The following is a 24,756-nucleotide window of genomic DNA, read 5'->3' as shown; positions in this document are numbered from 1 at the left end:
ATAGAGAAGAGGGCACATCAAATACTCAAGTTATGCCAGTGTTTCAAATGTTTAATGTCTGGTCATGACAAAGAGAGCTCAGCGAGAAGAGTTTAAAGTCACAGTTTTGTTAAACCAAATGTATCACACTATAATGCTGCAAATCATGGAAATGGCAATTATGTATCATCACAGCAAGAACCTCTGAAAATATCATAAATGGATTTTCAGCTGGTCCTGGTTTGCATATTCTCTAATGTGGATTTATAGACATTTTCCAAAGAAGATGCAAAATCAAATTAAACTTAATTCCAATGTTACAGGAGTACGAACATTTCACCAGTTCATTACAGACCTTTGACAATGCAGGAACTATTTACAATGCAGGAAGGCAGGTTTACAACATGCGCAAGCTCTAAGCCACAGCAATACGAACACAGTACCCGTGTGAACCAGGGCATTTCTCCAGCTTGTGTGGACACCAAGAATTCCTGGTCACCTAGGCATAGGCTGGTCAGTTTTCCCAAAGTATTTTACATCTTGCAGTACATACGTGTTATAGGAGACAGTTTACAAAATAAGTGATTTGTTGGTTAATAAGGAATCCATTTCCTATGCAGGACATTCAAACCGAAACGTGATGTTTGGTCTTGACAGCAACATCTGCCTTTGAAGTTGAAGAGCTGACTCACCTGACTCTTGTATTTAGTGCAAATTCATTTTCCAGTGCAGAAAGTCAGCGTAATTTTCATAAAGACTCAAAATATTGTGCAGAACAACGGATGAATTGAGCCCAATATCTTGTAATGGATTAAACAGTTATTTCATGTTAGATTGTAAATTGTTTTAGATGTTTTATAAATACCTGGGAATATTGGAAATCTGAAATCAATAGATTGAAAGTTCAGAAGAAACTCAGCCAGTCTGACTGAGATGACTCTAATTAATCCAAATGTTGAAAAATCATTAGAATGATACAGTTAAGTCTGTTTCTCTCTTCATAGATGCTACTAGACCTGTTGAGTTTCTTCAGTACTTTCTGTTTGTATGTCTTTACTTGGGGCCAGACAAGATTTGTATTATTAAAGAAATTGTAATATTAGACTGTTACTAGATGTAAAATGTATATAGGAATTTTGCATTACAAAGCAAGAATTATATGAACGATCAGCACTTTAACATCTAGTGAGAAGAATCCTTTTTGCACAAGTTAAATATATGATTTTTATTCTTCACTCTGGTTTTGCACTTTTATATAAAAAAAGCTCTAATCTCTGAATGTGGAGTGATTTATCAGAAATCACTGCAGCACACACACTGATAAATTTCAACATGGTGTTTTATATTTGTAATAAGATCCTTTAGTTCACTAAGCAACAACAGCAGCAAAACATACATCTCAGGATTTCCCAGTACGGTGCCCAGTACACTGTGGGATCCCCAGTACGGTGCCCAGTACGCTGTGGAGTCTCCCAGTACGGTGCCCAGTACGCTGTGGAGTTTCCAGTACAGTGTCCAGTATGCTGTAGGATCCCCAGTACGGTGCTCAGTACGCTGTGGGATCCCCAGTATGGTGCTCAGTACGCTGTGGGATCCCTAGTATGTTCAGTACAGGGTGGGATCCCCAGTACGGTGTTCAGTACCCTGTGGGATCCCCAGTACGGTGTTCAGTACCCTGTGGGATCCCCAGTACGGTGTTCAGTACCCTGTGGGATCCCCAGTACGGTGTTCAGTACCCTGTGGGATCCCCAGTACGGTGTTCAGTACCCTGTGGGATCCCCAGTACGGTGCCCAGTACACTGTGGAATCCCCAGTACGGTGCTCAGTACCCTGTGGGATCCCCAGTACGGTGTTCAGTACCCTGTGGGATCCCCAGTACGGTGCCCAGTATGCTGTGGAATCCCCAGTACGGTTCCCAGTATGCTGTAGAATTCCCAGGATGGTGCTCAGTACGCTGTGGGATCCCCAGTATGGTACTCATTACGCATTACGCTGTGGGATCCCCAGTACAGTGCTCAGTACGCTGTGAGATTCCCAGTATGTTAAGTACGGGGTGGGATCCCCAGTACGGTGCTCAGTACCCTGTGGGATCCCCAGTACGGTGCTCAGTACCCTGTGGGATCCCCAGTACGGTGCTCAGTACCCTGTGGGATCCCCAGTACGGTGCTCAGTACCCTGTGGGATCCCCAGTACGGTGCTCAGTACCCTGTGGGATCCCCAGTACGGTGCTCAGTACCCTGTGGGATCCCCAGTACGGTGCTCAGTACCCTGTGGGATCCCCAGTACGGTGCTCAGTACCCTGTGGGATCCCCAGTACGGTGCTCAGTACCCTGTGGGATCCCCAGTACGGTGCTCAGTACCCTGTGGGATCCCCAGTACGGTGCTCAGTACCCTGTGGGATCCCCAGTACGGTGCCCAGTATGCTGTGGAGTCTCTCAGTACGGTGCCCAGTATGCTGTGGGATCCCCACTATGGTACCCAGTACGCTGTGGGATCCCCAGTACAGTGCCCAGTACGCAGTGGAGTCTCCCAGTACGGTGCCCAGTACGCTGTGGAATCCTCAGTACGGTGCCCAGTACGCTATGGAGTCTCCCAGTACGGTGCCCAGTACAAGTCTCTCAGTACAGTGTCCAGTATACTGTGTAAACCACAGTACGGTGCTCAGTATGCTGTGGGATCACCAGTATGGTGCCCAGTACACTGTGGAATCCCCAGTACGGTGCCCAGTACGCTGTGGGATCCCTAGTACGGTGCCCAGTATGCTGTGGAATCCCCAGTATAGTGCCCAGTACGCTGTGGGATCCCCAGTATGGTGTTCAATATGCTGTGGAATCCCCAGTATGGTTCCCAGTATGCCTGGAGTTCCCAGTACGGTGCTCAGTACACAGTGGAATCCCCAGTATGGTGCCCAGTACGTTGTGGAGTCCCCAGTACAGTGCTCAGTACGGTGTGGGATCCCCAGTACGGTGCCCAGTATGCTGTGGAATCCTCAGTACGGTGCCCAGTACACTGTGGAGTCTCCCAGTTCGGTGCCCAGTACGCTATGTAATTCCCAGTACAGTGCCCAGTATGGTGTCCAGTACGCTGTGGGATTCCCTGTACGGTGCTCAGAATGCAGTGGAATTCCCAGTACAGTGCCCAGTACGCTGTGGAGTCTCCCCGTACGGTGCCTAGTACGCTGTGGGATCCCCAGTACACTGTCGGATCCCCAGTACGGTATCCAGTACGCTGTGGAATTCCCAGAATGGTGCCCAGTACGCTGTGGAATCCCCAGTACGGTGCTCAGTATGCTGTGGGATCCCCAGTACTGTGCCCAGTACGCTGTGGGATCCCCAGTACGGTGTGGGGTCTCCCAGTACGGTGCCCAGTACACTGTGGGATCCCCAGTACGGTGCCCAGTACACTGTGGGATCCCCAGTACGGTGCCCAGTACGCTGTGGAATCCCCAGTACGGTGCCCAGTACGCTGTGGAATCCCCAGTACGGTGCCCAGTACGCTGTGGAATCCCCAGTACGGTGCCCAGTACGCTGTGGGATCCCCAGTACGGTGCCCAGTACGCTGTGGGATCCCCAGTACGGTGCCCAGTACGCTGTGGAATTCCCAGAATGGTGCCCAGTACCCTGTGGGATCCACAGTACGGTGTTAAGTACGCTGTGGAGTCTCCCAGTACGGTGCCCAGTACACTGTGGGATCCCTAGTATGGTGTCCAGTATGCTGTGGAATTCCCAGAATGGTGCCCAGTACGAGCCTCGCAGTACAGTGCCCAGTACGCTCTGGAATCCCCAGTATGGTGCCCAGTACGCTGTGGAATCCTCAGTCCAGTGCCCAGTAGACTGTGGAGTCTCCCAATACAGTGCCCAGTACGCTGTGGGATCCCCAGTATGGTGCTCAGTACGCTGTGGAGTCTCCCAGTACGGTGCCCAGTACGCTGTGGGATCCCCAGTACACTGTCGGATCCCCTGTACGGTGTCCAGTACGCTGTGGAATTCCCAGAATGGTGCCCAATATGATGTGGAGTCTCCCAGTACAGTGCCCAGTACGCTGTGGGATCCCCAGTATGGTGGTCAGTACGCTGTGGGATCCCCGGTACCGTGCCCAGTACGCTGTGGGATCCCCAGTACCGTGCCCAGTACACTGTGGGATCCCCAGTACGGTGCTCAGTACGCTGTAGGATCCCCAGTACCGTGCCCAGTGCGCTGTGGGATCCCCAGTACGGTGCTCAGTATGCTGTGGAGTCTCCCAGTACAGTGCCCAGTATGCTGTGGGATCCCCAGTACGGTGCCCAGTATGCTGTGGGATCCCCAGTACGGTGCCCAGTACGCTGTGGGATCCCCAGTACGGTGCCCAGTACGCTGTGGGATCCCCAGTACGGTGCCCAGTACGCTGTGGGATCCCCAGTACGGTGCCCAGTACGCTGTGGGATCCCCAGTACGGTGCCCAGTACGCTGTGGGATCCCCAGTACGGTGCCCAGTACGCTGTGGGATCCCCAGTACAGTGCCAGAACACTGTGGAGTCTCCCAGTATGGTGCCCAATACTCTGAGGAGTTCCCAGTACGGTGCCCAGTCCGCTGTGGAGTCTCCCAGTACGGTGCCCAGTCCACTGTGGAGTCTCCCAGTACGGTGCCCAGTACACTGTGGAGTTCCCAGTATGTTGTGAAATCCCCAGAACCGCATGCAGTTCCTAGTGCACTGCTCAGTCCACTGTGGAGTTCCCAGCAGAGTGGTCATTCCAACGTAAAGTTCCAATACTTTGCAATACAGATATTCATGCATAGCTCTCAGCACGCTGTATAATGTTAATTATGGAAGTCCAAACAATCGAGTTCTTCGCTCAATGCCTAGTTCCCTACTCATAACACAGCTCTTCACACATTTTCATTCTGCAATAAGCCCCAACTCCATTGATTCATGTTTAGTTGTCCAGGTAATTGTCCAAGTTGGACATGTTGGACCCGTCCCTATTACATCAGGTACCTTTTCTGAATGTTTACCCACAGTGCAATAGAAAATTCAAAAAAGCTTTGTGAGGGCTCTCCAGTGGACATAAACTGTCAATTCCATCCAATGATCTTGTCCCTGGTTCACCATCCAACAGCCAAGAGATCCTGAAAATATGCAGCAAGCACTCTCAGTAGCTGCCTTAGTCCACTTTCTCTCCACATTTTCAGGTGTGATGCTAATTTTATGCAGCTTACAGTTGCCAGGATTCAGACACAAAACGTTTTGTTTTCAGATTTAGCACTTAGTTGACTGGGATATCTGATATATGCCATTGCAGTAGCTAAATGCTGCTCTGTTTTCTGACTGCACTGGACCAAGCTACATAGTGTTGGCCATGCTTCAGACATCTCAGCGAAGATAAGCTGGGTGAGCATAGATGCAGATGCCAGGAGGCCTGCTAATATTGTTGGTCAAAAATACCACTGATATAATGGTTTCACTTATTGTCAATATTATCATTATATACTCCCATAATTTGAGTACCTCCATCTTGGTCTTAATTGACATAGAATAGTGATTGAGATTTCCTGATCTGGTTGGAATGTGAGCCTTAGATGGAGACAGTGTGAAGCTTTGGCTGTGACATAATCTGTGCTTCAGATAGCTGAAGGTTGTGCTCTTGACCAGGGTAATAGAATCCGATAACAAGTCAAAAAGGAAGGAGGTGGGTGAACTGGCTGAAAATTGCAAAAATAAACAACAATTCACTGAGCCAACAAAGAATTGGTTTTGAACGGACAGCCCAGATTCTTACATCATTAAGGAAGCTGAGAGTTCAAAAGTTAAGCTGCCACAGCAATGAACAAATAGAGAAAAAAATGATTGAAGAAATTCTAATGGTTTATCCAAAACTAATAGACAAAAGACAACACATCGCTGTTAATTTCAGTGGGAAATTAACCCTATCAGAAACTTCTAGTTTATCACTGTTGCTGCCATTAGTAAACACAACAAAATCAGCAAAGTGACTTTCTCCATTAAAGCCACAATCGCTTCCTAAAATCTATAACAATTTAAAGCACAGGCAGCATTCAAGCCAACCAGTCTATGTTATGCTATCACTTCAGAAGTGATGCTTTCAGCATGATGTCTCTTTATAAGAATTCCAACATGAGCCTGTATTTGGATGTCATCATGTGACCAGAAGTACAGATCGTCTGCATTGTAACATCTAGGACATAGGCTATGTCTGGGGATTACTCTGTAAAGCTTGTACTAGTTTAGCTGTAAGTAAACCAACTAGAAATCTTCAAGAAAACAGAACCCATGTACCTCATTTATTAACATATTATTTGTTACATATTATTAACAAAAATCATTGTTACATGGCGTCAAGTGTAAGAACTTCTTTACAGTCTATGCCAGCAATTATGATCATCTCTTCCACCCTAATTGACATTTATATGGTGTCTTCAGATGTCACAGGGAACTTTTCACTCTGACTATTAAACAAAATCTGACATTGAACCACAAAAGGAGAAACGCAATATGACCACAAAATCGGTCTAACAGGTAGGCTTGAAAGAACACTTTAAAGTGGGTGAGGGGAGTGAGAAGCAGAGAGGGGGGAGAGAAAGAGGTTTATGAAGGATATTACAGACTTTAGGCAGGAGTTAGTCACAGCTCTGCAGCAGCTAGCTCTATGGTTGTATTTCAGGGTCACAAATAGAGCTGTAACTTATGTTAACCCTATGCAAAAGCTTTGGTAAGTATGAGTGACAGTTAACATTGCGAAAAAATTCAAAGAACATAATTTAATCTTCCACAGCTAAATGACAGAATTTCACTACTCTGACACATAGTGACCAAGAGGCGCATTTTCCTGCAAAGTCTTTAAAATAAATATCAAGAGTGTTTCAGATGGAGGGGACATAATGAGGGAACTTTCATAGCCATTGCAGCACAACCTTATTCAGGATTTGAACAAATCGCCTACACCATCCTAGTGCCTCAGAGAAAAATCTACACCCTCTGTTACCTTGTTCCATCAAGAATATAACCATTTCCCTTTTGAATTTGAACCAAGTCATCATCATTTACTATTCTAAATGACAATTAATTCCAGCTGCAAATAAGGTTAGTCTTCTTTATAGTATCTTTCTCAACCCAAAAGTTGTTGAAAGAGTGGAATGTCATTCTGCAGCTTGAACTGTTGGCTTACTATTACTTCTCGGAGCAGGAAAATCGACATTTCAGGCAAAAACCCTTCATCAGCATGAATTCCTGATGAAGGGCTTTTGCCCGAAACGTCGATTTTCCTGATGAAGGGCTTTTGCCTGAAACGTTGATTCTCCTGCTTCTCGGATGCTGCCTCACCTGTTGTGCTTTTCCAGGACCACACTGTTAATGCTAATCTCCAGCATCTGCAGTCCCCACTTTCGCCTACTTTTACTTCTGGTCTTTTATACCTTCGTTTCCTGTTCAGTTCTTGGACCTTAGATCAAATTCATGAGAAGTCAAAACTTCTCATTTCTTTCAAGATGTCTGTTCTAAATTTGAGATAAGCTTTTCCAAACACGCTTCTGATAACAGAGCACAAGCAGTTCCTGTTTCTTACGTTTAGCAATTGGAATTAGTCTGTACTTGCATGAGATCTATCTCACCTGGAGCAAGCACAATATTCACACATTTAGACTTCGTTTTACTTTCAAAATGTAAAGCAAGCTCATTTAACAAGCGATCATATAACAACTATGTATATATACAAAGAAGTAAGTATATTAGTTGACTTCTCGACAAAATAATGTACAGATCACAGCTGTAAGAATGAAACTAGTTGTTTACAAATAGCTTTCTAAGCCACAAAATGATTCTTCTGCTCACAGTGGGAGTTTACAAAAATCCAAGTGCCTTTTGAAATTTCAAATTGACTTGTCTCTCCTTCAAGAGTTTCAAACTGACTGCATCCATTGTTGAATGAAGTATTGTTTTAATTTTCAATTTAATTTAATCGCAATTTAACCCCTCAACACCCAGAAATGAGTAAAAACATACTGAAGGTTGCTCCACTTGCAAGAAAGGCCTTGCTGGATTTCTTGCACAATTCTGCTTCATTTCCCACCATAGCCTATGTTGTTCAGGCCTCTATAAGATTCCATCCTTGGTCTCTTTATACAGCAGTATTAGTCAGAATTTTGGATATTTTTCTGGGTCTTTAGCATGGGCCACCTCCCAATGTATCAAATCCTCAAGGATAAAGCCATCATCCATCCTGAGCACATGTCCAAGCTTCACTTGATTCTCATCCAAAACAGAACTGCTTCATCAATGACCTTATTCTTCCCGCGTGTTATCAAAATGCACCATACATGTATTTTACAGATATTAAACCAACAGCACAGTGTTGTTAAAGTATGAATTGGAAAATTTTGGGAAGCCAAGGTCAGGAAGTTGGAGTGGAAGATTGGGTTTCACAGAGGGAATGGTCTCTTCAGAGCACTGAAAGGGGACAGAAGAGGAAAGATATATTTGGTGATCAAATATGGGGTCGGAGAAATGATGGAAGCCGCATGGAGTGGAAAGTCAGGACAAGGGAAGCCTTTTGTGATTCAGGAGGGAAAGGAAGGACTTAGAGGGGAATTGTGGTAATTTGGTCAGATGTGGTGAAAGGCCTAATCAGTCATAATGGAAGGACATCTCTCACCATATCACATTGTCATAACATATTCCCAACTCACAGAGCACAATTCTCCATTTCAGTGCTTCATTTTGGACCATCACAGGCTAGGCCAGCATTTATGGCTCTGAGGAGTCAAAGACAATATTCTGGGTCTGGAGTCACATCTATGCCAGCCTAGGTAGGGATGGTAAATTTCTTTCCCTAGAGGACATTAGTGAACTAGAAAGCTTTTCTAACAGCAATCAACATTGGTCACCATTAGGCCAAGTCTTTATTTCAGATATTACTGGTTTCAAATTTCCATCTGCCATGCTAGGATTTGAACTCAGGCTCTCCTTTGGTGGTCCTAAGGGAAGAGGATGGCCCTCTCGTCCACCACCCCTTCTGCCAGGAGCTCCAGTTGCTGCTGACAAAGCAGGATGCCAGCTTACCCCTATTGGCCATCTCTGAGGCAAGCCTTTACAAACAGGAACTGCGAAGGGCAGCTCCTGACTGACAGAGCCTGACCTGGTGTAAGGCTAAGATTTAAATATGGTGCACCCATCGGGAATCCCAGGAGACCCTGGTACTGGTGAGTACTTATGCTGGTGATCAGTGCATAATGGTGTGGGCGGAGCCCTATAGTGCTCTGGTGCAGACATGATGAGGTAGGTGGATAAGGCTCACGGTAAGAAACCCTCCAGGAAACTCCCCGAAATTGACACCTAGCTATTTTTTGGTGATACTCAGCCCAGTTTACGTAAACTGTCATTTAGCTCCCTCCTCTGGCTGTAACTGTTATCACAGCAGCCCAACTTTTCACTCTACACAGCTATTAAAAAGTGACAACCTGCACATAGCATGCTCACTGGTACCAATGGCATTACTTTCTAAACCAATTCTATGTGTTGCTGCATTCAAATATTAATGCTAATCCAATATAACACATGAATGGAAGAGAAAGGACCAAGGACTTGAAAAGACAATTTAGCTGATTGAAGCTCAAACACCTGAAACTTAACTCTCCTGTTGTAGCATCCACTGCAATTGTTCCTCATGTGTCATTCTTATTAAACTTGGGATCGATGTTCCAAGAAGCACCTGGAATTACCTCAACATGATTTACGCTGACATTGCCAAATCAGGAAGGTCATTGTACTTGTCAATGACCTGTTGAGGATTTTGTCATGGTCTCTTGAGTTACAGATTTGCAGTTATTAATGTAGGCATCGATGTAAAATAGGGTGAGGTAGTTGTAAGTAGCTGAGCCATGGGGAAACCAGTGGAAACATTGTTAGTTTGTGTTCTTTACCAGTGCTCTGAGAGATAAGAAGTAGGGTTAATGAGAGCCCCACTCTTTAACTCTCTCTGCAACTTTACTGAGTTTTGATTGCTGTGGACAGATGACAAGCTCTCCCAGTGAAGCCCAGAGACCCACAATCCCACAATTGTAGATCTTGATCTCCTCCTAAGATTGCCGTACGTCCTCCTCCTCTGGGGAGGGACCAGGGGCAGGCAATGGCGCTTCCTCATCCTCATCTCAGTGGAGAAGAAGCACTTTCTGGGTGGAACTAATGCTGTCAATAGAAACTAACAGTTTAGCAATAATACATTCAGCAATAGCAATGCCAACAAAAAGACCAATCTCCCCATCCTGCACCTTCATTCATTTGACTGATAAAGGTGCAGATATTATCTACATGCCTAGTAATATTTTTGATGAGGTCAGTGACCCCCATGATGCATTTACCTTTGACTATGGCGCAAACTCCACCTTCCTTTGCAAGTATGTAATCGAGGGCATATCGGTTTTGTTGGGTAAATAGGCACAATTCTGAAAGCATGTCCCTAACTCCTGAGAAGGCAGCAGTTGTCTCATTACCCAAGAGGGGGAAACCAGAAATGAGATAATTATGGTTTTGATGGCTAATAATTTCCGCAAATCCTCCTACAGAAAAAAAAAGCACTAAGAAATGCATGGAGGGACGTTCCCAATAAGAAGCAGGCCCATCTTTGTGACTTCCTTGAACATATGGGTAAGAGATGTGGTTATTGTACCAGAATGGTTCCTTCCATCTCACAATTGGGAAGATGTGGGTACCATTAGGGGCCTTATAATGAAGGTGAGTGCTATTACCCTTTCCACAAAAGGCCTGAATACCAGTGAGAACAGAGACACACTCCTCCTCGAGGCATACACATGAGATGCGAGGTCCTTAAGGGAAGCAGTGGTGACTGGTACATTTGATCATGGCACAGGGGATAGTCTTAGTCACATTTGCATAGGTGCATCCCCATCCCTTACCATTGTAGCAATACGGGTAGGCCAGCCCAGATTTATTGGAGAAGGCCTATAAGCAACTGACAGGTGGAGATAAGTAATAATCAAAAGAAATATTATGCCTAGTGAATGCTTTAGAAGTGTTCCATACTCCTTTGTTGGGATTCAAGAGGAGAAAAGGGATCAAAGAGGCTTTTGCTGAAGTAAGGGCGTTACAAGCCACTTCATCCCTACCAAATATTCTATTGTGACTTTGGAGGAACAAATTGTTAGTGAAAGATAACATTTCGTTATATTCTCTTTTGCACCATGACCTCTTTGAATGGGGGCAAGGCTTTCCAGGGTCGCCCATAGAACAACTGAAATCAAACTGGCACACAACACCTTGACAGGTTCTGTAAATGGATTGCTCGATCTTGTTGATGTAGTTGACCACTGCGCCAGTCATCCTGGGTAACATTCCACACATCGACGGAGTCAGTCTCTTGTTGATGTAGTTGACCGCTGCGACAGCCATCTTGGGTAACGTTCCACGCATCGATGGAGTCAGTCTCTTGGTATACAAGGACATCTACTTGCATAGATGGTACACAGTCTCTGGTTGCTCAGGATCACACAAATAGACAGTCCCTTCTTGTGCACTAATGCTGGCAATGGCAAGTCCATATAGCAGAGTGAGCTTGATCTCGATCTTCGTAATCATTTCTGAAGCAAAGGTTAGAATATCTTATTTGCAACTGGTAATTCCCGGACTAGTTTGTACTGTTGGTCTGGATCATGTCAGTGACTCCAGGCGAAAAACATTACAAAAGCATAGGGTTAGACAAAGGTAAGTGAGCTTCATGATCATTGTTCAATTGTATGTCACTTCCATCAGACAAATAGCAACATCTTTCAGTATTGTAACACAAGCCATTTGTATTCGGGTTACTCCCAGAATTTCATTGCATTTACATTTGCATCACCCTTGAACATATTGAGCAAATTGGGCCAGTTTGTACTTGCGGTCAGGGGCATGCTTCATTAACATAACTCTATTTCCCGGGATGGGACCCAGTTTAGGATGGCACAGGCCACTTATCTCCATGATATTGATCAGCTATGAAGACTGGATGCTTCATTTTCAAAAGAAGGAAAGGTCTGTAACAAGTGGGGGGTGGTTTAAATTAAGGCTGGGGACAATCAGGAGATATTAGGGGCTCAGTGGGTATGAGGAACAAAATCCCAATCCTCAAAAAGGGTCAGTATGCCTGACATAGGCTCAGGATTCCTAGTAGAATCTAAAATCTTTATTTTATATTATTGTTGCTTTAACACTGTTTATATTTTCCTCAACCTTAGTGACCTTACACGGATTCTCATGTCCCTTTTAGTTTTCATATACCCATTCACAGTCACGACCCAGTTTTTGGGAGGTGACTAGCTATATACTATGCTATACATACATCTGTCCTCCAATCACTTGCAGAATTTCTTCAACTGGCTAGTAAGGTAGCTTTCCATTCTTTAGTTAACAACGAATTAATGCAACCATGCTTCAAATTAACCCTATGGTGCCGTGACTCGAGGATTCGGCATGGACTGCTAGTGGACAGCAATGTAAGAGCCTTGAGTCTTTCACTGTTGAGTGTTGAGGAATTAGCCAGCCAGCCGTGAGCATTTTATATCCGTTTGGTTTTCTCGCCATTCAAGTAGTGGCTGAACTGACACCTTGCTGTTTACTGCCCTAGTCCAACCTGAAAAGGAGTGGTCTTGGCAAGGGGAGGGGGTGAGAGAGATATATAAACAAAGAGAGATTGTATACACAAAGAGAGATTATATACACAAAAAAGAGAGATACATAAACAAAGAGATTATATATAAAAAAGAGAGCGCAATTATATAGAGATTATATACACAAAGGGAGATTATATACACAAAAAATGATAGAGATTATATAGCATATACCCAAAAAGTAGAGAAATTATATACACAAAAAGAGAGAGATTATATACACAAAAAAGAGAGAGGTTATATACACAAATAGAGATTACATACACAAAATAGAGAGAGAGAGTGATTGTATACATGATAAAAGGGAGGAGAGTGACATCTGAGGACAGAGTTGAGAAACGCAGAGTTGAGAAACGGATCCGAAAACAAGGAGAGAGAGGGTCAGGAACCTCTCAGAGCTGAGAGGCCCCTCTTTGGGGGTCTAGGTCTTCACCATCCCAGCAGAAGAATCCAGAATTTCAATGGAGCAAATCTCTAAATTCTACTCAACAGGATTGAAAACCGGAGGCCCAAAGTCCAGGATGTGATCCCCTCTGTGTGCCAGGGATAGCATCCATGACACCTGAGGGCAGCTGATACTGGCCCATAGTGAGATGTCCTTACCAGCAATGCAAAATGTCCACTGGGGAGCTAATTTAAATCTCAGACATCCTTGGATGAAAATGACATGGGAAGAACTGCTTTCTCTTCTGATTGAAAGCTGAGTAACTGGTGTGCCTTTTTCACATAATAATATCATTTAATAGCTAGAGGGATAGCAGGGCAGGTCTGATTCCTAAAGGACACATCCAATTTCATATAGGAATTCCAGGATATTTCCTGTCCCAAATAATTGTGTAAGCAGGAAGTACATTCATCTGCAACAACTTGAGCTTTGGGTTTCTGGCATCACATCAGCACGTCTGTGAAGCAGAGAGCTATGTGGATAATACATTTGGAAATGTGGTCATCCCAGGAGAGAGTGGGAATAGGTGACAAGGAAAAAGGAAAAAGGTAGGGGGTGCAAGTGTTCCTGAAGCATCTCCATCTCCAACTGGTAATCAGTTCTGAATACTGATGAAAGTGATGGTTCATTTCGGGAGTATAGCTGTAACCAAGTTGGCATTAGATAATTATAAGAATCCACAAATTACAGCAGAATTAGGCCATTTGGCCCCTTGTGCCTGCTCCATCACTTAGTAAAATCATGACTGTGTTCATGTTTGTCTTGAATTCCATATTGCCTTTGACAACCTTTGATTCCATTGTCTCACAAGAACACTATGAGTCCAAGCTTGAGTTACAGTAAAGGTATGGTAAATGACTATAAGAAGATACCCAGTGGATTGCACTAATACTTTTATTCTGAAGTCTCAACAGTAGTACAATACACACAGTATTTCACTGAATCCTTTTAAAATGTAAACAAGGACTTGGCAGTGTTCAGCTAAGAAATGGATAGAGCTTTAGAGAAATGTAAGACAACAACATCTACTTAATTTCCAAAACAGCAACCACCTACAGAAGGTTGAATGGGTAAACAAGGCCAGACACATTTACTATTAAAACAAGTAGCAACTAATCCTGTTCTGAGAGTTGGTTGCAGGTTAAATCATTACTTTTATTTTCTTAAACTTGCCCCAAATTGCTATATGTGCTTGATTCAGCAGAGTGTTGGATTGACCACTACTGAAGGCTCAGAGCACAGATCCAATCTCATTTTTACTACTTTTTATGGGATGGGGTGTCACTGTCCTTAATGGTCCTTGAAATGAGTGGATTACTAAAGTGTCAACCACATACTATGGGTCTGGAGTCTTTTATTTGATGGAAATAACAAGATGGGTTGATGAGAGTAGTGCAGTAGATGTTATTTACATGCATTTGAGTAAGGATTTGACAGGGTCCCACTTGGTCAGAAAAATAAAAGCCCACACAATACAGATTGTTTTGCAAATGGAAAGTAGTTTCCAATGATATTCCATGGGGCTCAGTTTTGGGGTTACACATTGTGGTACGTGTTCATGATTCAGACTTAAATGTGAGAGGGAGGCTTGATTGGGAAATTTTCAGACTATACAAAAATTAGCTGGATCATTGATAGGGAAGAGGTTGACATTGACTGCAGAAGGTATAAACGGCTTGGCAATAGCATCAATGGCAAAATGAATTCAATCCAGATAAGTGCGAGGTTACGCCCATGGACAAGGAAAACAAGACAAGGCAATATACAATAGTTGGAAGGATACTGAGAGGTGCAGAGTAAGTGAAAGATCTTGAAATAAACATAAAAACATAGATAATAGAAGCAGCAGTAGGCCATTCTGCCCTTTCAACTGGTACCAGCATTCAATACAATCATGGCTGATCATGAAATCTCAGTATCCCACTCCCACCTTCTCCCCATACCCTGGATCCCTATAGCCGCAAGGGCCATGTCCAGCTCCCTCTTGAATATATCTAATGAACTGGTCCCAACAGCATCCATAGGAGAGAATTCCACAGGTTCACAATTCTGAGTGAAGAAATTCTACCTCACCTCAGTCCTGAATGGCTTACCCACTTATTCTTAGATTGTGACCCCCAGGTCTGGACTTCCCCAACATTAAGAACATTCTTCCCACATCTAGCCTGTCCAGTCCCATCAAGATTTTATACGTTTCTATGAGATCCCCCCTCAATCATCTAAATTCCAGTGAATGCATGTCACATGTACCTGAGATGGCAGGGCAGGTAGATAAGATGATAAAGAAGGCAAAAGGGACGCTTTCTTTTATGGGAGCAAGATATTGAATATAAGAGCAGGGGTATAATGCTGGAACTATATAAGACCCTGGTTAGGCCATTGCTGGAGTTTTTAATATAGTTCTGGACACCACATTTCAGGAAGGGCATAATTGCTCTAGAGAGAGTACGGAGGAGATTTACAAGAACGTTGCCAGTGCTCGAACATTACATGTATGAGGAAAATTGGATAAACCAGACTTAATTTAGTCAGATTAGAGGAGGCTATGTAACCAAAGTGTGCAAAATGATGAAGGTCATGGGCCAAATGAACAGGCAAAACCTGTTTCCCCTAGAAAAGTGGTTAGTTACCTGGGGCATTGATTTAAAATGATTTTTAAAACAATTAAAGGGGGCTTGAGGAAGAGATTTTTCATCCAGAATGTGGTAGATGTCTGGAGGTTTGGCAGAAACCTTTAACTCATTTAAAAGAAACTTGGATTTGTATGTGAAGTAACACAATTGGTCAAGGTACAGAGTAGATACAGCTATTAAACGTGGGATTAAAATAGTTGGTGAGTTTATTTAAACAGCACAGACAAGTGGGCTGAATGGCCTCTTTCTGTATTGGAAATTTTCTTTGGTTCTACGGTTCTAGTCATCCAGATGGGTTTTTACAAGTTTTCGTAACAGCTTTATAGATAACTGAGATTTACTGCGCGCTCTCTATTGCAGATTTATTAACTGAACTGAAATTCCACCAGCTGCCACAAAGACATTTGAATCTGTATGTCCAGGCAATTTGCCTGGGGATCTGGATGGCTAGTTCATCTCTGCTAGTCAATCAGAGAAAATGCAGCCATTTCAAATCATAGCATTTTAATTATCTATTTTACAACTGGCTACTTTTTACTTGATTTTCAGAATATTTTTTCTGCTTAGGTTGCTCCTGTTTTTTCCAATTCATTCCTGAAGACTTAGGGCTATAAATCTGAAGAAATCTGCATTCTATGTCAAGGAACTATGACAAGGACAAATCTGATTTTGCTCTCATCTGATGCCCAAATTACTGTATATACTTTCCAGTAGAGGTGAGGTTATGGATGGTGTGAATCCTTCTGAGGACCCTTTCCCTAAACCAAGGAAATGGAGACCTAAACTGCCCAATATACTAAATAACTCGATACTCCATACGTTTAATTGAGCAGCTCAGATGGTGTCATTGACTAGGAAAGCAGCATGTCAGTGGTCTATAATCATGCAATGAATGTGAAATAGAGAACTTTATAATCTTCATAGATGATATCTTTTATATGGACAGTAGTTTGGAATACAAAGAGTTGAGCCAGAAGCCACATTATTCAGCCCACTGACTAGAGAATTGAGTGAGTTATTATTATCGCTTTTTGTCAGTGATGGATGTTCACTGCATGGAGCTGAATTATAAAGAGTTCAATTTCAGAAAAGTAGCTCCTCAGTTCCGGAACCTTACCGCTCAATGTATTTTCTTGTCTTCAAAATGATTAATCACATTAAAGATCACTGGGACAAAATTGAGAAGAAAACAAATCAAGGGATTTGGTAAACACTTTGAACTTCAATGTTTTTGCATGCACAAGAACTTCATAAAATGCAATAAATCCCTCCTTAGTGAAAGACCTGATATCTCTACAATACTAGTTGTGATTTGTCCAGTATAGTCAGAAATAACCCAGCCCTCAGCTACCCTGAATGGATCAAACTCTGACCTCAGTGCCAAAATGGCGCCATTAATGAACTCAAAAAGTTACTGTTTGTGACAACAACTTTCAATCACTGCCAAACAACTGTTCCTCTTCAAGCCCTAAGCAGACAGATTTTCCTGGTCATGACTACTCCAGCAACTGCCAGACATGTGGAAATGCTGAGCGCCATCAAAAGTCCTGGCACAGAAGGCAGATGTTGTTCCCAGAATGTTGTAATGATCGGTCGACTTGGGACCTCCTGAATAAAAATAAAGAATAAACTTTAGTTTGCCCTGTTGAGCGATACAATCTCCTCCTATGCCATTAAGTGCTTTTATTTTAAGAAATACATGTTTCTTCTTTCAGCAACAGTTGTAACTGAGAGCTGGTATGACAAGAGTGGAGATAAAGTTTTTTTGATAAATGCCAATGGCACCCAAGCACCTTGTAAAACACTCAATAAAACAGAATTTGAACTTAAATAGGGCTTTTACATTTACAGCATCTTGCAAGGCACACTATAGCCAAAAGATTAGTTTTAGATTAGATTCCCTACAGTGTGGAAACAGGCCCTTCGGCCCAACCAGTCCACACCTACCCTTTGAAGAGTAACCCACCCAGTCCTCTACCCTATATTTACCCCTGACTAATGCACCTATCACTATGGGCAATTTAGCATGGCCAATTCAACTGACTTGCACATCTTTGGATTGTGGGAGGAAACTGGAGCACCTGGAAGAAATCCATGCAGACACGGGGAGAATGTGCAAACTCCACACAGACAGTTGCCCGAGGCTGCAATTGAAGCTGGGACCCTGGTGCTGTGAGGCAGCAGTGCTAACCACTGTGCCACCATGCCACATGAACTGCATACAACCATCTATTCCCAGTAAATTTGACAGCAGGGTCCCATAAGTGTAACCCTAGAGCCATCATGCACCAATACTTACTTCTATCTCATTACTTTCCACTCCATGAACATGATCTTTTTGAATTTGATTTAAGTTTGTAAATTCCTTATTCACATTCCATTGTAATAAATAACAAATAATCTGTTGTTTGGAGCATTAGTTGTGCCGGAAATATTGATCAAGGAGTCTCTGTTTGTTGGATGATGCCATGAGATTTTATCAAGCTGAGTCAGCAGAAGGGAATTAAGTTTAACCTCTCATCTAAAAGACTGATCTTTGTTAATGTAGAATTATCTTAGTGATCTGTCAAAGTAGCAGTGTAAATGGAAACTGAAATCCACAGTTGGTCTTGAATCCACAATCTTCGAGAAGGGTAAGAAGATGGTTAATTAAGCTAAATTGACACAGATTTGATTTTTATTTTAAAGTAAAGGGATAACGCATCCTCACAGTATTTAGTTACAAACTGTGTATCTAAGTGATCAGCACTAAGCAGCAAATTCAGTGAGGCTGCAGTCCTGGACTGGAGTTGTATAAACTGGAGTCTGAGCCTGCAATTTGGCCATTACACTATTGTCATGATTCATTGACTCACAGTGTCTTTTAGGAACACTCCACTCCAGGGGAAATAAACCTTGCTGAAGCCTCTGGACTGTTCATCATTCAAGTTGCAGAGGGTGAGCTGTACTGATTCGCTCTAATTCCAAATTCAGACTTTCAATGTAATTTCCTTGAAGAAGCAAAAGGAGTCACCTATAGAAGCAATTGTTTATTAGAGCACCTTTCCAATGACATTGCAGGATGAGTGAGGGTTAATTGAATAATGGTCAAAGTCAAACCGTGTAATATCTTACTTTAATAAGGCTGTGATAGGGCAAAACTCTAATTAAATAGTGATGAGTTTTGACAAAGAACAGCAGGACCCAATAGTGTTCTAGTTGTCTGATGTGGCATGAACTCCAAACCAACACTAAACGATGAATGAATTGGGCACAGAATTCCCACACAATGATTTACGTCCCATCATTCATTTTACATAAAACTGTAATAGATTGGATCAAATCTCATTCTTCAAACTTCCTGATTTATGACATATGTACTGTTGTAATGGTCAAATAAATCTGGGTCCAGGACAGTATGGTAACTGCTAGATTTTTAGATCGATACACCATCAATTTCAATTCACCCCTGTGGGAGTAATGATGCAGGCTGTGTTTTCAATAAAACAGACTGATCTTTATATAAATTATCGACACTGCTGATCACAAAATATATTAGCTGTTGTGAACATATCCTCCTGTGTCACTTTAGCTTTACGAATGCATTTCACAAGGTTTAACATTTACCACTAGAACAATCTTATAATTAATCATCAAGTTGACTTCGGAATGAGTAACTATAAGATCTTAATCCAGTTTGTTCACTATTTACCTGAACCTCAGGCTCATGGGTCCAGATTGCTGTCTCTGGAATAATTCCTATGGCACACATCACCTACACAAAGAATACACACAAAGTGAGGACAGTGTTGAGCAAATACGCACACAGCTAGATACATCAGAAGGACCAAAATACAAATTAAGCTATTTCTTATTTCTACACAATTGATGAAAATTCAGCTCAATTTTATACATCACTCTTAATTTTCAATTTCATTGATTTCATTGCTCACATTGTAGCATTATCCAATGTCTAAATGCCCCAGCCTGTAAATAATTCCACATTCTGTGCATCTGTTAGTTTAGGAAAGGCAACAAATGCTGCCTTCTATCACAACACTTGGAAAGTAAGATTTTAAAATTCCATTATACATTTAGTAACTTCAATGATACAGGGAGTCAAGAGTGTGGTGCTGGAAAAGCACAGCAGGTCAGGCAGCATCCAAGGAGCAGGAGAATCAATGTTTCGGGCATAAGCCCTTCATCAAGAATGAGGCTTGTGGGTTGGGGCTGAGAGATAAATAGGAGAGGGGTGGGGTTAGGGGCAAGATAGCAGTGAAAGCGATAGGTGGATGAAGGTGAGAGAGAAGATGATAGGTCAGAGGGGGGAGTGATGGACAGGTCAGGAGGGCGGTACCAAGTTGAAGGCTTGGAACTGGAAGAATGTGGGTGGAGGGGAAATGAGGAAGCTGTTAAAATCACATCTATCCCATGTAATTGCAGAGTCCCAAGGCAGAATATGAGGTGTTCCTCCTCCAGGTGTCGGGTGGTTATGGTTTGGTGGTGGAGGAGGCCCAGGACCTGCATGTCTTTGACAGAGTGGGAGGGGGAGTTGAAGTGTTCAGCCACTGGGTGGTGGGGTTGTTGGGTGTGGGTTTCCCAGAGATGTTCTCTGAAACAATCCATAAGAAGGCGTCCTGTCTCCCCGATATAGAGGAGACCACACGGGCTGCAACGGATGCAGTTATTGACACTGGTAGGGAGACAGGTGAATTTCTGATGGATGTGGAAGGATCCCTCTGGGGCTTGGACGGAGGTGTGGGGAGTGGTGTGGGCACAGGTTTTGCACTTCCTACGGTGGCAGGAAAGGGTGCCAGGATTGGGGTATGGGCTGGTATGGCATGGAGATCTGACAAGGGAGTCGTGGAGGGAATGGTTTTCTTGGAATGTTGATGGCGGAGGAGGGAAATATATCTCTCGTGGTGGGGTCCATTTGGAGGTGGCGGAAGTGGCAGACATTGGTGCATTGTATGCAGAGTTTGGTGGGGTAGAAGGTGAGGACCAGCTGAGTTCTATCTTTGTTGCGTTTCAAGGGGTTCAGTTCAAGGGCAGTGGTGTGTGAAGTGGAAGAGATGCGCAAGAGGGCATCGTCAAACACGTGGGAAGGGAAGTTGCAGTCATGGAAGAAGGAAGCCATCTGGGTCGTTATGAGGTGGAACTGGTCATCCTGGGAACAGATGCGGTGGAGGCGGAGGAATTGGGAATAAGTGATGGCGTTTTTACACAGCAGGTGGGATGGGAGGAGGTGTAGTCTAGGTAGTTGTGGAAGTCGGTGGGCTTGTAGTATATGTCTGTGGTATAAGTCTGGAGGACCAGTTCAGCCAGGTGGATGAGGGTGTCGGTGGCAGGGTCCTGGGTTGGGACGTTGTGAGAAGAAGAAACGGAGGACTTGGATACCTTCGTCATGGCGGATGTGTACAGGGACTGGGTATCCATGGTGAAGATGAGGTGTTGGGGCCAGGAAAACAAAATTCTTGGAGGAGGTGAAGGGCGTGGGTGGTGTCCCAAACGTAGGTGGGGAGTTCCTGGATTAAGGGGGATGGGATGGTGCCAAGGTAGGAAGAGATAGTTCAGTGGGACAGGCGCAGGCTGAGACAATGGGTCGGCTGGGGCAGTCAGGTTTGTGAATCTTAGGAAGGAGGAAGAATCAGGCAGTGCGAGGTTCACAGACAATGAGGTTGGAGACTGACTGGAGTACCAACTTCAGTGGTACATCCCAGTATCAATTTTATTTTTTAAAAGAACAGTGATTGTATATACTGGTCAACAGAAGAAAGTGGAAATATCCAGCAGATCAGCGTGAGGGACATAATTGTTATTTCAGGTTTGCAAAATTTCACACAAAACTATGGCATTAAATTTTTTTTTTGTTTCTACAATTGCTGCCTGACCAGCTGTGTGTTGTATATGGGGTTAAAAGGGTTAAAACTGAGGAGCAACCTAAGTACCACCACAAAGATAATGTCATATAGACTTGAGGGGAGAACAGCTTAGGAGTGAGTCTGAACATTGAGTTCACCTCAAAATCTCTGTAACAATGTGTATCATATCAATACAACTTGTAACTAGTTGCCAATATTCAATAAACTATATTTTGTTAACATCAAGAGATTTCAGTGGTTAGACTACTAAGTAAATTTCCTCCACTGCACTAGGCTGAGTAGGCCTTGTAGTTTCCAACAGGAACCTTCATCATGAACAGCATGTCAGACTGCTGGCACATTCATATAACATGGAGTATATCCATCACTCTCTCTTATATTTCAGATTTCCAGCATTTGCAATATTTTGTTTTTTTATATTGATGATTATGCAGCAGTTCAAAACTAGTGCCCACAAGACAAACATTCTCTCCATACAAAACATTGTAGCAGCACTAATTAATCAGTCTGTCTTCACCAGCACAACTACACTGTGCTTGACTCCAACTTCTCTCCCCGCACCCACTGCTTCCATTGAGGCAAGCAGAGTAACTCGGCTCTTCTGTTGGCACTCAGCACAAATAGAGAAATGTATGGAAGTTAAATGTAGTGAACCTCTGGATTGGGCTGGGGGTGGGTTAATTTAAAGTCACGATCCTGTGATACCTCTCTGGCAGCCCGTTCCCCAGCCTGCACTGCTCCGTCCATGTAACCGCTCCACTTGGTGGCTGTCTCAGTACCAGCAAAGTACACCCGCCCGAATGGTTCGCGCAGAACTCTGAACAAAAAAAAATAAAATCAGCTTGTGTGAGTCAATCCCTTCAAACAGAATGACCTGAACCAAAATCGAATAAAAACAGAAAACACTATAAATACCCAGCAGACCAGGCAGCATCTATTGGTATGAGGAAGAATGTTAATGATTTTGGAGGAAGAACTTTCTTCAAAACTGGAAGTCTTTAGAGATACAACATATTTCATCTTAGTTCAGAGGCAGGGAAAGAAAGAGCAAAGGAAAGGTCAAAAGTAAACATCTTTGACCGGGTGGAACGTAGGAGAGATTAAAAGGGAAAACTTATGATGGTATAAAGTTACAGGGAATAGCAATGGGAAACAAAACAAAAGAAGTGTTAAGACTGGTGGTTGGAGTGACTGTGTGAGTTTTATTGCTGTATCAGTTTTGCAGGTGATTACGTATGTTTAGGTTTGACCATTTACTGTGAATTAATATACGCTGCTGACCCAATTAGCTGGCACCATTAATGGTGAACAGGAGAAAACAGAGGCAATACACAGGTCTCATCATTTCAATGTGCACAACCAGGAGTTCAGCAGCTAAACTCCTGATCAAGATGTTCAGGTCCTAAAGAATAAAGCTGCTGGAATGGGTCTGTAGCAAGTGGTGAAGGAACCAACAAGAGGGAAAAACATACTTGACCACATCCTTACCAAACTGATGGTTGGCGATGCATCTGTCCATGGTAGTATCAGTAAGAGAGACCACTGCACAGTCCTTGTGGAGACAAAGTCCTACCTTCACATTGAGAATACATTGTTTTGTGTGGCACTATCACTGTGCGAAATGGGACAGACTCTGAACAGATCTAGAAACTCAAGACTGGGCAATCATGAAGTGCTGTGGGCCATCAACAGCAAAAGAATTATACTCTAGCACAATCTGCAATTTTATTGTCTGGTATATCCCCCGCTCAACTACTTCTGTCAAACCAAGGGATCAACTCTGGTTCAATGGAGAGTGCAGGAGGGCATGCCAGGAGCAGCTATGCCTGGGCCACCTAACTATGAAACAAAGAAATAAAAACAGAAGTTGCTGGAGAAACTCAGCATGTCTGACAGCATCTGAAAGTAGAAAGCAGAGTTAATATTTTGAGTCCAGTAACTTGTCATCAGAACTGTTCTGATGAAGAGTCACTCGACTTGAAACATTAATCCATATTTAAAAATGAGATGTCATCCTGGTGAAGCTACCAAACAGGACTACTTGCACGACAAAAAGCTTATGCAGCAAGTGAGAAACAGAGCTAAGTGTTCCCAAACCAACAAATCAGAACGATTTGTGCTGCCACTACAGTCATGAATGGTGATGGACAATTAAACAACTTACTGGAGGAAGAGGCTTCCCAAATATCCCCATCCTTAATAATGGAAGAGCCCAGCACATCATTGCAAAGGATAAGGCTGAAGCACTTGAACGATCTTCAGGCAGAGGTAGCGAGTGGATGATCCAGCTTAATCTCCTGCAGTGGCCCCAGCATCACAGATGCCAGTCTTGAGGCCAGTCTATTCACTCCACAGCATCAAGAAACAGTTGAAAGTAATAGTGGATAATACAAAGGCTATCAGGCCTGATAACATTCCGGCAATAGTGTCTGATGAAGTGTCATACAATCTCAAAACGTTAGCTTCCTCTCTCTTCATGGATGCCTACTGGCCCGCTGTGATCTCCAGCACTTTTTGATGTCAGTACAGATTCCAGCATCCATAGTAATTTGCTCCTACAGCACTTAAAGCTTGTTCTCCAGAACTTGCTGCTCCCCTAGCCAAACTCTTCCAGTGCAGCTACAACACTGACATCTACCCAACAATATGGAAAATTGTCCAGGTATGTCCTGTGCACAAAAGGCAGGACAAATCTAACCCAACAAATTACTGCCCCATCAGTCAAATCTCGATCATCAGTAAATTGATGGAAGGTGTCATCAACAGTGCTATCAAGCAGCTCCTGCTCAGCAATAACCTGCTCAGTGACACCCAGTTTGGGTTCCGCTGGGGCTACTCAGCTCCTGGCGTTATTACTGTCTTGGTTCAAGCGTGGACAAAAGAGCTGAAGACCACAGGGGAGCTGAGAATGACAGGCCTTGACATTAAGGTTACATTTGACTGAATGTGGCATCAAAGGAGCCTTTGCAGAACTGGAATCAATATATATCATGAGGCTAGTTGGAGTTATTCCTGGCACATAGGAAGATAGTTGTAGCTGGAGGTCTGTCATCTCAGCTCCAGGACATCTCAGCAGGAGTTCCTCAGGGTAGTGTCCTAGGCCCAAACATCTTCAGCTGCTTCTTCAATGACTGTCCCTCCATCATAAAATCAGAAGTGGGGATGTTCAATGATGATTGTACAT

General features: G+C 43.4%; 1 protein-coding gene across 1 annotated transcript in view; it reads right to left on the bottom strand.

Moving 5' to 3' along the window:
- Positions 1–13,954: 13,954 nt before the first annotated feature.
- The window catches only part of LOC140495821 (amine oxidase [flavin-containing]-like), a 72,852-nt gene continuing 62,050 nt past the window's right edge, over positions 13,955–24,756 (bottom strand). Inside the window, exons 13-15 of the mRNA XM_072594969.1 lie at positions 22,278–22,389; positions 19,403–19,465; positions 13,955–17,319 (exon numbers count right to left, since the gene is read on the bottom strand). Coding sequence (XP_072451070.1) covers positions 17,173–17,319; positions 19,403–19,465; positions 22,278–22,389 — 322 coding nt within the window. The 3' untranslated portion in view covers positions 13,955–17,172. The remainder of the gene's footprint in view (positions 17,320–19,402; positions 19,466–22,277; positions 22,390–24,756) is intronic.

Source organism: Chiloscyllium punctatum, chromosome 25 (assembly GCF_047496795.1).
Source record: "Chiloscyllium punctatum isolate Juve2018m chromosome 25, sChiPun1.3, whole genome shotgun sequence".
Taxonomy (NCBI): Eukaryota; Metazoa; Chordata; class Chondrichthyes; order Orectolobiformes; family Hemiscylliidae; genus Chiloscyllium; species Chiloscyllium punctatum.
The sequence above is the reverse complement of the archived record's forward strand: the minus strand, read 5'-3'. Positions and strand labels throughout refer to the sequence as shown.